This window comes from Heptranchias perlo, unplaced genomic scaffold (assembly GCF_035084215.1).
Source record: "Heptranchias perlo isolate sHepPer1 unplaced genomic scaffold, sHepPer1.hap1 HAP1_SCAFFOLD_1572, whole genome shotgun sequence".
Taxonomy (NCBI): Eukaryota; Metazoa; Chordata; class Chondrichthyes; order Hexanchiformes; family Hexanchidae; genus Heptranchias; species Heptranchias perlo.
Window position 1 is genome coordinate 1 of NW_027138831.1, and position 13,273 is coordinate 13,273.

At 52.9% G+C, this 13,273-nt stretch overlaps 1 protein-coding gene and 1 non-coding gene across 2 annotated transcripts; both read right to left on the reverse strand.

The window, feature by feature from the left end:
- Positions 1–1,684: 1,684 nt before the first annotated feature.
- LOC137309277 (uncharacterized) lies at positions 1,685–12,820 on the reverse strand (the record flags this gene model as incomplete). The annotated part of the gene is made up of 5 exons (XM_067977538.1): positions 12,308–12,820; positions 10,882–11,005; positions 8,838–8,913; positions 8,443–8,501; positions 1,685–1,866 (listed from the first exon to the last, which is right to left on the reverse strand). Coding segments are annotated over exons 1-5 (954 nt in total), but the record flags the coding sequence as incomplete, so codon positions are not given.
- Positions 7,893–8,220, reverse strand: LOC137309279 (small nucleolar RNA U85). The gene has a single exon (XR_010959805.1). It is a non-coding gene; the product is annotated as a small nucleolar RNA U85 (small nucleolar RNA).
- Positions 12,821–13,273: the final 453 nt, after the last annotated feature.

Consider the following 13,273-nt stretch of genomic DNA (forward strand, 5'->3'; position numbering starts at 1 on the left):
TAAAGAGGGAGAGAGAGAAAGAGGGGAGAGAAAGAAAGAGGGAGAGAAAGAGTGCGCGCAGCGAGCAGGCGCCTACCCCCACTCCACAACACCTTTAAAAACATAGAAAATAGGAGCAGGAGTAGGCCATTCGGCCCTTCGAGCCTGCTCCCCCATTCAATATGATCATGGCTGATCCTCTGTCTCAATACCATATTCCCGCTCTCTCCCCATACCCCTTGATGCCTTTTGTGTCTAGAAATCTATCCAGCTCCTTCTTAAATATATTCAGTGACTTGGCCTCCACAGCCTCCTGTGGTAGAGAATTCCACAGGTTCACCACCCTCTGAGTGAAGACATTTCTCCTCATCTCAGTCCGAAATATCCTACCCCGTATCCTGAGACTGTGACCCCCTCGTTCGGGACCCCCCCCCAGCCAGGGGAACATCCTCCCTGCATCCAGTCTGTCGAGCCCTGTCAGAATTTTATACGTTTCGATGAGATCCCCTCTCAGTCTTCTAAACTCGAGTGAATACAGGCCGAGTCGACCCAATCTCTCCTCATACGTCAGTCCTGCCATCCCAGGGATCAGTCTGGTGAACCTTCGCTGCACTCCCTCCATGGCAAGGACATCCGTCCTCAGATAAGGAGACCAAAACTGCACACAATACTCCAGGTGTGGTCTCACCAAGGCCCTGTATAACTGCAGTAAGACATCCCTGCTCCTGTACTCAAATCCTCTTGCAATGAAGGCCAACATACCATTCGCCTTCCTAACTGTTTGCTTTCAGTGACTGGTGGACAAGGACACCCAGGTCCCTTTGTACATCAACATTTCCCAATCTATCGCCATTTAAAAAAACACTCTGCCTTTCTGTTTTTCCTTCCTCACATTTATCCATGTTATACTCCATCTGCCATGTTCTTGCCCACTCACTCAACTTGTCTATATCCCCTTGAAGCCTCTTTGCACCCTCCTCACAACTCACGATCCCACCTAGTTTTGTGTCGTCAGCAAACTCGGAAATATTACATTTGGTTCCCTCATCCAAATCGTTGATATAAATTGTGAATAGCTGGGGCCCAAGCACTGATCCCTGCGGTACCCCACTAGTCACTGCCTGCCACCCCGAAAAGATTGATTCCTACTCTCTGTTTCCTGTCTGTCAACCAATTTTCAATCCATGCCAGTATATTCCCCCCAATCCCATGTGCTTTAATTTTGCACACTAACCTCTGATGTGGGACTTTATCAAAAGCCTTCTGAAAATCCAAATGCACCACGTCCACTGGTTCTCCCCTATCTATTCTACCAGTTACATCCTCAAAAAACTCGAGTAGTTTTGTCAAACACTATTTCCCTTTCATAAACCCATGCTGACTTTGTCTAATCCCGTTGATATTTTCTAAGTGTCCTGTTATCACATCCTTTATAATAGGCTCTAGCATTTTCCCTACTGCTGATGTTAGGCTAACCGGTCTGTAGTTTCCTGTTTTCTCCCTCCCTCCTTTTTTAAATAGTGGGGTTACATTTGCCACCCTCCAATCTGTAGGAACTGTTCCAGAGTCTATAGAATTTTGGAAGCTGACAACCAATGCATCCACTATTTCCATGGCTACCTCTTTTTACCCCACCCTCTAACCCCAGCTTTAAACCCCACCCATTACCCCTGCCCCCGAACCCCATCCAGCCCCTGCCCATTACCTTGCCCGTCGGCCCCACATTTGCCAGCTCCTGCTTGTAGTTCTGGGCCTCGAATGCTTCGGCGAACTGAGTCAGCAGATAACAGGTCATCTTCAGAGCGTTGAGATGTTCCAGGCGGTCCGAAGGGGTCAGGGTCACATCGTCCAGGACCCCCTGAAGGTCACTCGAGTGTCGGGAGACAGCTGGGACAAACAGCAAAACATGTCACAGAAGGTCGAGGGGAGCGCCGTGCTGTTTTGCAGAGGGAGCTCTGTATTGTAGTGCGGAGGGAGCTCTGTATTGTAGTGCGGAGGGAGCTCTGTATTGTAGTGCGGAGGGAGCTCTGTATTGTAGTGCGGAGGGAGCTCTGTATTGTAGTGCGGAGGGAGCTCTGTATTGTAGTGCGGAGGGAGCTCTGTATTGTAGTGCGGAGGGAGCTCTGTATTGTAGTGCGGAGGGAGCTCTGTATTGTAGTGCGGAGGGAGCTCTGTATTGTAGTGCGGAGGGAGCTCTGTATTGTAGTGCGGAGGGAGCTCTGTATTGTAGTGCGGAGGGAGCTCTGTATTGTAGTGCGGAGGGAGCTCTGTATTGTAGTGCGGAGGGAGCTCTGTATTGTAGTGCGGAGGGAGCTCTGTATTGTAGTGCGGAGGGAGCTCTGTATTGTAGTGCGGAGGGAGCTCTGTATTGTAGTGCGGAGGGAGCTCTGTATTGTAGTGCGGAGGGAGCTCTGTATTGTAGTGCGGAGGGAGCTCTGTATTGTAGTGCGGAGGGAGCTCTGTATTGTAGTGCGGAGGGAGCTCTGTATTGTAGTGCGGAGGGAGCTCTGTATTGTAGTGCGGAGGGAGCTCTGTATTGTAGTGCGGAGGGAGCTCTGTATTGTAGTGCGGAGGGAGCTCTGTATTGTAGTGCGGAGGGAGCTCTGTATTGTAGTGCGGAGGGAGCTCTGTATTGTAGTGCGGAGGGAGCTCTGTATTGTAGTGCGGAGGGAGCTCTGTATTGTAGTGCGGAGGGAGCTCTGTATTGTAGTGCGGAGGGAGCTCTGTATTGTAGTGCGGAGGGAGCTCTGTATTGTAGTGCGGAGGGAGCTCTGTATTGTAGTGCGGAGGGAGCTCTGTATTGTAGTGCGGAGGGAGCTCTGTATTGTAGTGCGGAGGGAGCTCTGTATTGTAGTGCGGAGGGAGCTCTGTATTGTAGTGCGGAGGGAGCTCTGTATTGTAGTGCGGAGGGAGCTCTGTATTGTAGTGCGGAGGGAGCTCTGTATTGTAGTGCGGAGGGAGCTCTGTATTGTAGTGCGGAGGGAGCTCTGTATTGTAGTGCGGAGGGAGCTCTGTATTGTAGTGCGGAGGGAGCTCTGTATTGTAGTGCGGAGGGAGCTCTGTATTGTAGTGCGGAGGGAGCTCTGTATTGTAGTGCGGAGGGAGCTCTGTATTGTAGTGCGGAGGGAGCTCTGTATTGTAGTGCGGAGGGAGCTCTGTATTGTAGTGCGGAGGGAGCTCTGTATTGTAGTGCGGAGGGAGCTCTGTATTGTAGTGCGGAGGGAGCTCTGTATTGTAGTGCGGAGGGAGCTCTGTATTGTAGTGCGGAGGGAGCTCTGTATTGTAGTGCGGAGGGAGCTCTGTATTGTAGTGCGGAGGGAGCTCTGTATTGTAGTGCGGAGGGAGCTCTGTATTGTAGTGCGGAGGGAGCTCTGTATTGTAGTGCGGAGGGAGCTCTGTATTGTAGTGCGGAGGGAGCTCTGTATTGTAGTGCGGAGGGAGCTCTGTATTGTAGTGCGGAGGGAGCTCTGTATTGTAGTGCGGAGGGAGCTCTGTATTGTAGTGCGGAGGGAGCTCTGTATTGTAGTGCGGAGGGAGCTCTGTATTGTAGTGCGGAGGGAGCTCTGTATTGTAGTGCGGAGGGAGCTCTGTATTGTAGTGCGGAGGGAGCTCTGTATTGTAGTGCGGAGGGAGCTCTGTATTGTAGTGCGGAGGGAGCTCTGTATTGTAGTGCGGAGGGAGCTCTGTATTGTAGTGCGGAGGGAGCTCTGTATTGTAGTGCGGAGGGAGCTCTGTATTGTAGTGCGGAGGGAGCTCTGTATTGTAGTGCGGAGGGAGCTCTGTATTGTAGTGCGGAGGGAGCTCTGTATTGTAGTGCGGAGGGAGCTCTGTATTGTAGTGCGGAGGGAGCTCTGTATTGTAGTGCGGAGGGAGCTCTGTATTGTAGTGCGGAGGGAGCTCTGTATTGTAGTGCGGAGGGAGCTCTGTATTGTAGTGCGGAGGGAGCTCTGTATTGTAGTGCGGAGGGAGCTCTGTATTTAAGTGCGGAGGGAGCTCTGTATTTAAGTGCGGAGGGAGCTCTGTATTGTAGTGCGGAGGGAGCTCTGTATTGTAGTGCGGAGGGAGCTCTGTATTGTAGTGCGGAGGGAGCTCTGTATTGTGGTGCGGAGGGAGCTCTGTATTGTGGTGCGGAGGGAGCTCTGTATTGTGGTGCGGAGGGAGCTCTGTATTGTGGTGTAGAGGGAGCTCTGTATTGTGGTGTAGAGGGAGCTCTGTATTGTGGTGTAGAGGGAGCTCTGTATTGTGGTGTAGAGGGAGCTCTGTATTGTGGTGTAGAGGGAGCTCTGTATTGTGGTGTGGAGGGAGCTCTGTATTGTGGTGTGGAGGGAGCTCTGTATTGTGGTGTGGAGGGAGCTCTGTATTGTAGTGTGGAGGGAGCTCTGTATTGTAGCGTAGAGGGAGCTCTGTATTGTAGCGTAGAGGGAGCTCTGTATTGTAGTGTGGAGGGAGCTCTGTATTGTAGTGTGGAGGGAGCTCTGTATTGTAGTGTGGAGGGAGCTCTGTATTGTGGTGCAGAGGGAGCTCTGTATTGTGGTGTAGAGGGAGCTCTGTATTGTGGTGTGGAGGGAGCTCTGTATTGTGGTGTAGAGGGAGCTCTGTATTGTAGTGTGGAGGGAGCTCTGTAGTGTGGAGGGAGCTCTGTAGTGTGGAGGGAGCTCTGTAGTGTGGAGGGAGCTCTGTATTGTAGTGTGGAGGGAGCTCTGTATTGTAGTGTGGAGGGAGCTCTGTATTGTAGTGTGGAGGGAGCTCTGTATTGTAGTGTGGAGGGAGCTCTGTATTGTAGTGTGGAGGGAGCTCTGTATTGTGGTGTAGAGGGAGCTCTGTATTGTGGTGTAGAGGGAGCTCTGTATTGTGGTGTAGAGGGAGCTCTGTATTGTGGTGTGGAGGGAGCTCTGTATTGTGGTGTGGAGGGAGCTCTGTATTGTGGTGTAGAGGGAGCTCTGTATTGTAGTGTGGAGGGAGCTCTGTATTGTAGCGTAGAGGGAGCTCTGTATTGTAGCGTAGAGGGAGCTCTGTATTGTAGTGTGGAGGGAGCTCTGTATTGTGGTGCAGAGGGAGCTCTGTACTGTGGTGCAGAGGGAGCTCTGTATTGTGGTGCAGAGGGAGCTCTGTATTGTGGTGTAGAGGGAGCTCTGTATTGTGGTGTAGAGGGAGCTCTGTATTGTAGTGTGGAGGGAGCTCTGTAGTGTGGAGGGAGCTCTGTAGTGTGGAGGGAGCTCTGTATTGTAGTGTGGAGGTAGCTCTGTATTGTAGTGTGGAGGGAGCTCTGTATTGTAGTGTGGAGGGAGCTCTGTATTGTAGTGTGGAGGGAGCTCTGTATTGTAGTGTCGAGGGAGCTCTGTATTGTAGTGTCGAGGGAGCTCTGTATTGTAGTGTCGAGGGAGCTCTGTATTGTAGTGTCGAGGGAGCTCTGTATTGTAGTGTGGAGGGAGCTCTGTATTGAAGTGTGGAGGGAGCTCTGTATTGCGGTGTGGAGGGAGCTCTGTATTGCGGTGTGGAGGGAGCTCTGTATTGCGGTGTGAAGGGAGCTCTGTATTGCGGTGTGGAGGGAGCTCTGTATTGTGGTGTGGAGGGAGCTCTGTATTGTAGTGTAGAGGGAGCTCTGTATTGTAGTGTGGAGGGAGCTCTGTATTGTAGTGTAGAGGGAGCTCTGTATTGTAGTGTAGAGGGAGCTCTGTATTGTAGTGTAGAGGGAGCTCTGTATTGTAGTGTAGAGGGAGCTCTGTATTGTAGTGTAGAGGGAGCTCTGTATTGTGGTGTAGAGGGAGCTCTGTATTGTGGTGTAGAGGGAGCTCTGTATTGTAGTGTGGAGGGAGCTCTGTATTGTGGTGTGGAGGGAGCTCTGTATTGTAGTGTGGAGGGAGCTCTGTATTGTAGTGTAGAGGGAGCTCTGTATTGTAGTGTAGAGGGAGCTCTGTATTGTGGTGCGGAGGGAGCTCTGTATTGTAGTGTGGAGGGAGCTCTGTATTGTGGTGTGGAGGGAGCTCTGTATTGTGGTGTGGAGGGAGCTCTGTATTGTGGTGTAGAGGGAGCTCTGTATTGTAGTGTAGAGGGAGCTCTGTATTGTAGTGTAGAGGGAGCTCTGTATTGTAGTGTAGAGGGAGCTCTGTATTGTAGTGTAGAGGGAGCTCTGTATTGTAGTGTAGAGGGAGCTCTGTATTGTAGTGTAGAGGGAGCTCTGTATTGCGGTGTAGAGGGAGCTCTGTATTGTAGTGTGGAGGGAGCTCTGTATTGTGGTGTGGAGGGAGCTCTGTATTGTAGTGTGGAGGGAGCTCTGTATTGTAGTGTAGAGGGAGCTCTGTATTGTAGTGTAGAGGGAGCTCTGTATTGTGGTGTAGAGGGAGCTCTGTATTGTAGTGTAGAGGGAGCTCTGTATTGTAGTGTAGAGGGAGCTCTGTATTGTGGTGTAGAGGGAGCTCTGTATTGTGGTGTAGAGGGAGCTCTGTATTGTAGTGTGAGGGGAGCTCTGTATTGTAGTGTAGAGGGAGCTCTGTATTGTAGTGTAGAGGGAGCTCTGTATTGTAGTGTAGAGGGAGCTCTGTATTGTAGTGTAGAGGGAGCTCTGTATTGTAGTGTAGAGGGAGCTCTGTATTGTAGTGTAGAGGGAGCTCTGTATTGTAGTGTAGAGGGAGCTCTGTATTGTAGTGTAGAGGGAGCTCTGTATTGTAGTGTGGAGGGAGCTCTGTATTGTCGTGTGGAGGGAGCTCTGTATTGTAGTGTGGAGGGAGCTCTGTATTGTAGTGTGGAGGGAGCTCTGTATTGTAGTGTGGAGGGAGCTCTGTATTGTAGTGTGGAGGGAGCTCTGTATTGTAGTGTAGAGGGAGCTCTGTATTGTGGTGTGGAGGGAGCTCTGTATTGTGGTGTGGAGGGAGCTCTGTATTGTGGTGTGGAGGGAGCTCTGTATTGTGGTGTGGAGGGAGCTCTGTATTGTGGTGTGGAGGGAGCTCTGTATTGTGGTGTGGAGGGAGCTCTGTATTGTAGTGTGGAGGGAGCTCTGTATTGTAGTGTAGAGGGAGCTCTGTATTGTAGTGTGGAGGGAGCTCTGTATTGTAGTGTGGAGGGAGCTCTGTATTGTAGTGTGGAGGGAGCTCTGTATTGTAGTGTGGAGGGAGCTCTGTATTGTAGTGTGGAGGGAGCTCTGTATTGTCGTGTGGAGGGAGCTCTGTATTGTCGTGTGGAGGGAGCTCTGTATTGTCGTGTGGAGGGAGCTCTGTATTGTCGTGTAGAGGGAGCTCTGTATTGTAGTGTAGAGGGAGCTCTGTATTGTAGTGTAGAGGGAGCTCTGTATTGTAGTGTAGAGGGAGCTCTGTATTGTAGTGTAGAGGGAGCTCTGTATTGTAGTGTGGAGGGAGCTCTGTATTGTAGTGTAGAGGGAGCTCTGTATTGTAGTGTAGAGGGAGCTCTGTATTGTAGTGTGGAGGGAGCTCTGTATTGTGGTGTGGTGGGAGCTCTGTATTGTAGTGTGGAGGGAGCTCTGTATTGTAGTGTGGAGGGAGCTCTGTATTGTCGTGCGGAGGGAGCTCTGTATTGTAGTGCGGAGGGAGCTCTGTATTGTAGTGCGGAGGGAGCTCTGTATTGTAGTGCGGAGGGAGCTCTGTATTGTAGTGCGGAGGGAGCTCTGTATTGTAGTGCGGAGGGAGCTCTGTATTGTAGTGTGGAGGGAGCTCTGTATTGTAGTGTGGAGGGAGCTCTGTATTGTAGTGCGGAGGGAGCTCTGTATTGTAGTGTGGAGGGAGCTCTGTATTGTAGTGCGGAGGGAGCTCTGTATTGTAGTGTGGAGGGAGCTCTGTATTGTAGTGTGGAGGGAGCTCTGTATTGTAGTGCAGAGGGAGCTCCGTATCATGGTGCGGAGGGAGCTCCGTATTGTGAACCTCACCACCCCTCCCTCTGTCCCTCCCCTCGCCGACTTCAGTTGCCATCAGATTACCAAAGATGTGCGATCATTTCTCATTGGCTAGTTGCAGGGCTGGTTGACACGACCTTTAACCTGTGATCTCCCCCCACCCCCTATCTGTCCGTACCTCACACACACACACACACACGATGCCTGGGCCGGGGGATCGGGCTCTCCCTCGCGGCTGTGACACAGTGCGAGGTACGAGTTTCATGTCGGTCCGGCCTTACAGCGAGCGCCCGAGACTCGGCCCCGCCCACCAAGATTACGGACCTGGGAAAGGGCAAAGGTCGGGTCAGCCTGCCCCAGCCGCTGAGATCACACTCGCCTTCGTCTCATCACGCGGCCTGCCGGCACGGTCTGGACCCCGGGGGTCAGGGTTGGAGAGAGAGGCCGGAACTCGGGGGAGTCTCGCCCTGTCACCCCCGATCCCCTGTCGCACAGCACTGGGGTGATCCCCCATTGTCGAATGCCTCCTGACAGAGGGGAGCCTGGTTAACCCCCCCCCCCCAGGGGTCTCCACATGCTCTCCCCGTCCCCCGCTGCACCCCGCCGACTCGTCCACTCACCTTTCACCAACAGGTCAAGTGTCTGCTCCTGGAGTGTGGGCTCCACGATCTTGAAGTGACTGTGGCAAAAGAACGGGAAATGGTCAGAATCGGAGGGGGTGGGGGGAGGAGAAGAAGGAGGAGAAGGGACTCGCTGTTGGGGTGGGTGGGCTCGCCCTCAGAGGGGGGGGAAGGGGCTCACCGTCGGATGGGGGGGATCGCCGTGGGAGGAGGGGGTGGGGAGCTCGCGGCCGGTGGGGGGGCTCACCGTCACTGGGGTGGCGAGAGGGCTCGCCGTCACGTGGGTGGGGGTCGCCATCGGCGTGCTGGCCATCGGGGGTGGGGGTGGGGCGAGGGCTCGCCGTCACGGGGGTGGGGATGGAAGATGGGGTCTCCCGCGGAGCAGCCATACTCACTACAAGACACTGTAGGGAATGTCGAAGTGTTCCAAGATCGCCAAGGCTCCTTTGCTCCGAATGGCTGATTTAAACACTGAGTGAGAAAGCAGACAGAGTGATCAGAACCACACAGTAAACCCCACTCACCCCATCCCCACACCACCAACCCCCGAGACACCCGGTACCTGTGGCTCAGAGGGCAGCATCCTCTCAACTCAGAGTCAGAAAGGTCATGGGTTCCCCACACACACCTCCAGACACTATGGTGAGCCCCGTACTGTCGGAGGGTCGGCGCCGAGGGAGCGCCGCACTGTCGGAGGGTCGGCGCCGAGGGAGCGCCGCACTGTCGGAGGGTCGGCGCCGAGGGAGCGCCGCACTGTCGGAGGGTCGGCGCCGAGGGAGCGCCGCACTGTCGGAGGGTCGGCGCCGAGGGAGCGCCGCACTGTCGGAGGGTCGGCGCCGAGGGAGCGCCGCACTGTCGGAGGGTCGGCGCCGAGGGAGCGCCGCACTGTCGGAGGGTCGGCGCCGAGGGAGCGCCGCACTGTCGGAGGGTCGGCGCCGAGGGAGCGCCGCACTGTCGGAGGGTCGGCGCCGAGGGAGCGCCGCACTGTCGGAGGGTCGGCGCCGAGGGAGCGCCGCACTGTCGGAGGGTCGGCGCCGAGGGAGCGCCGCACTGTCGGAGGGTCGGCGCCGAGGGAGCGCCGCACTGTCGGAGGGTCGGCGCCGAGGGAGCGCCGCACTGTCGGAGGGTCGGCGCCGAGGGAGCGCCGCACTGTCGGAGGGTCGGCGCCGAGGGAGCGCCGCACTGTCGGAGGGTCGGCGCCGAGGGAGCGCCGCACTGTCGGAGGGTCGGCGCCGAGGGAGCGCCGCACTGTCGGAGGGTCGGCGCCGAGGGAGCGCCGCACTGTCGGAGGGTCGGCGCCGAGGGAGCGCCGCACTGTCGGAGGGTCGGCGCCGAGGGAGCGCCGCACTGTCGGAGGGTCGGCGCCGAGGGAGCGCCGCACTGTCGGAGGGTCGGCGCCGAGGGAGCGCCGCACTGTCGGAGGGTCGGCGCCGAGGGAGCGCCGCACTGTCGGAGGGTCGGCGCCGAGGGAGCGCCGCACTGTCGGAGGGTCGGCGCCGAGGGAGCGCCGCACTGTCGGAGGGTCGGCGCCGAGGGAGCGCCGCACTGTCGGAGGGTCGGCGCCGAGGGAGCGCCGCACTGTCGGAGGGTCGGCGCCGAGGGAGCGCCGCACTGTCGGAGGGTCGGCGCCGAGGGAGCGCCGCACTGTCGGAGGGTCGGCGCCGAGGGAGGGCCGCACTGTCGGAGGGTCGGCGCCGAGGGAGGGCCGCACTGTCGGAGGGTCGGCGCCGAGGGAGCGCCGCAATGTCGGAGGGTCGGCGCCGAGGGAGCGCCGCACTGTCGGAGGGTCGGCGCCGAGGGAGCGCCGCACTGTCGGAGGGTCGGCGCCGAGGGAGCGCCGCACTGTCGGAGGGTCGGTGCTGAGGGAGCGCCGCACTGTCGGAGATGCCGTTTTTCGGATGAGACGTTAAACCGAAGGGCCCCGTCTGTCCCTCTCAGGTGGATGTAAAAGATCCCACAACCACTATTGGAAGAAGATTGTAAACAATTTTACAACGCCAAGTTATAGTCCAGCAATTTTATTTTAAATTCACAAGCCTCCAAAAGCTTGTGAATTTAAAATAAAATTGTTCGACTATAACTTGGTGTTGTAAAATTGTTTACAATTGTCAACCCCAGTCCATCACCGGCATCTCCACATATTGGAAGAAGAGCAGGGGGGGTGGCGGGGGGGAGTTCTCCCCAGTTTGCAGGGGCCGATATTTGTCCCTCAACCAACATCACCAAAAACGGATGATCTGGTCATTAACTCATTTCTGTTTGTGGGATCTTGCTGTGCGCAAATTGAGAGAGAGAGAGAGAGAGAGAGAGAGAGAGAGAGAGAGAGAGAGAGAGACACTTTCTCTCCAGCCCTCCTGCTCTGTCTCACTCTCCTGTCACTGCCCCCAGACCATCTGAACTCTCCCCCACCCCAGACCGGTGACAGGACCGTCCCCTTACCATTGACCTGCTCGGCGAGCTGTCTGACCGGGAGTACCTCTTCCACCACATACTGCTTCACTCCTCCGCTCCTCAACAGGTCCCTGCTCACCAGGGGAATGACAAACTCAAACGCCATGGGGATCTGCAACACAGAGAGACGGGTTAATGTGACTCACCATCCACACATCGCCTACACACACACACAGATACCCCGCACGCACCCCACCCCACCATACCATGCACATCCCCCGTCTCTGCGTCTCCCTCGCTCTCTGCCACTCTCCCTCTCTGCCGCGCTCCCTCCCTCTTTCTGAGACAGGCATAGAGGGACAGAGAGTCAGCCGATGAGGGACACTGTCTCTGCCTCTCCCTCTCTGTCTGTCTGTGTCTCTCAAGCTCTTTCTCTCTTTCTTGCTCTCCCTCTCTCTCTCTCTCTGTTTCTGTCGCTCTCTCGCTGTCCGTCTCCCTCTCTGTATATTTTACAATATTTTATATTGTTGTATATTTAATGTTCTATATTCTACATTATAATTTGTTTGATATATTATATTAATACATTCTATCACATTTGACCGTTACTCTCTATATTCTATCACATTTGACATTTATATTTGAGATTATTGGAGATTTAAAGTTTATATTTGAGATTATTGGAGATTTAAAGTTTATATTTGAGATTATTGGAGATTTAAAGTTTATATTTGAGATTATTGGAGATTTAAAGTTTATATTTGAGATTATTGGAGATTTAAAGTTTATATTTGAGATTATTGGAGATTTAAAGTTTATATTTGAGATTACTGGAGATTTAAAGTTTATATTTGAGATTATTGGAGATTTAAAGTTTATATTTGAGATTATTGGAGATTTAAAGTTTATATTTGAGATTACTGGAGATTTAAAGTTTATATTTGAGATTATTGGAGATTTAAAGTTTATATTTGAGATTATTGGAGATTTAAAGTTTATATTTGAGATTATTGGAGATTTAAAGTTTATATTTGAGATTATTGGAGATTTAAAGTTTATATTTGAGATTATTGGAGATTTAAAGTTTATATTTGAGATTATTGGAGATTTAAAGTTTATATTTGAGATTATTGGAGATTTAAAGTTTATATTTGAGATTATTGGAGATTTAAAGTTTATATTTGAGATTATTGGAGATTTAAAGTTTATATTTATGATTATTTAAGATTATTTAAACTTTATATTTCAGTTTATTGGAGATTTAAACTTTATATTTAAGATTATTTCAGTTTATTGGAGATTTAAACTTTATATTTAAGATTATTTCAGTTTATTGGAGATTTAAACTTTATATTTAAGATTATTTCAGTTTATTGGAGATTTAAACTTTATATTTAAGATTATTTAAACTTTATATTTAAGATTATTTAAACTTTATATTTAAGATTATTTCAGTTTATTGGAGAATTTTTACCTGCCGTTGATTTTCCTCCGGTTTAAATTCCAACCGCCGCGGGTTCCGCGCGCTCCCGGGGAGACGGCGCCCTGCGATTGGTCCGCGCCCGCTCCAATCAGCTGCGGTGTTGCTGCCGCGGCCCCGCCTCCCGTCCAATCCCGGGGCCCCTCTCACTGCCGGTGGGGAACGGCGCGCCGGAAATGGAGCGGGGGGGACACGGTGCCGGCCGCCATTTTCCCCCACCGCCACTTCCGGCCGCCATTTTCCCCGCCCCCCCCCCCGCCGCCCGGTGAGGGTTTGAAGCCGCTCCCGCCCTGTCCGGGGGTGAGTGACCGAGCAGCCCGGCGATGTCCGACCGCGACCGGCTCCCCTCCGACTCCGTGGCTCAGTCCCCGGGCCCGCCCACCTCCCCGGGCAGCGGAGGGGAAGATGGTTCCTCATCCGCCCTCCTCCTGCAACACCGCCACCTGCAGGGCCGGAGTCAACCCCGGATCCGGGCGGGGGGGCGGAGCAATCGGTTCGTGACCTCATCGACGCCTGACGTCACTGATTCCGGGCGCGCTTCGTCTGTGACGCCGGCGCTTTCTGACGTCATTGATTTCTGAGATCATTGATTTCTGACGTCATTGATTCCTGGCGTCATTGATTCCTAATTTTGTTTATTTCTGACTTCATTGATTTGACGTTATTGAATTCTGTCGTCATTGATTTCTGACCCCGTTGATTTCTGACAGCATTGATTTCTGACAATTGATTTCTGTCATCATTGATTCCTGACTTCATTGATTCCTAACTTTGTTTATTTCTGATGTCATTGATTTCTGACATCATTTATTTTTGACTTCATCGATTTGACATTATTGATTTCTGGCGTTATTGATTTCTGTCGTCATTGATTTCTGTCATCATTGATTTCTGACCCCATTGATTTCTGACAGCATTGATTCCTGACTTCATTGATTCCTAATTTTGTTTATTTCTGAT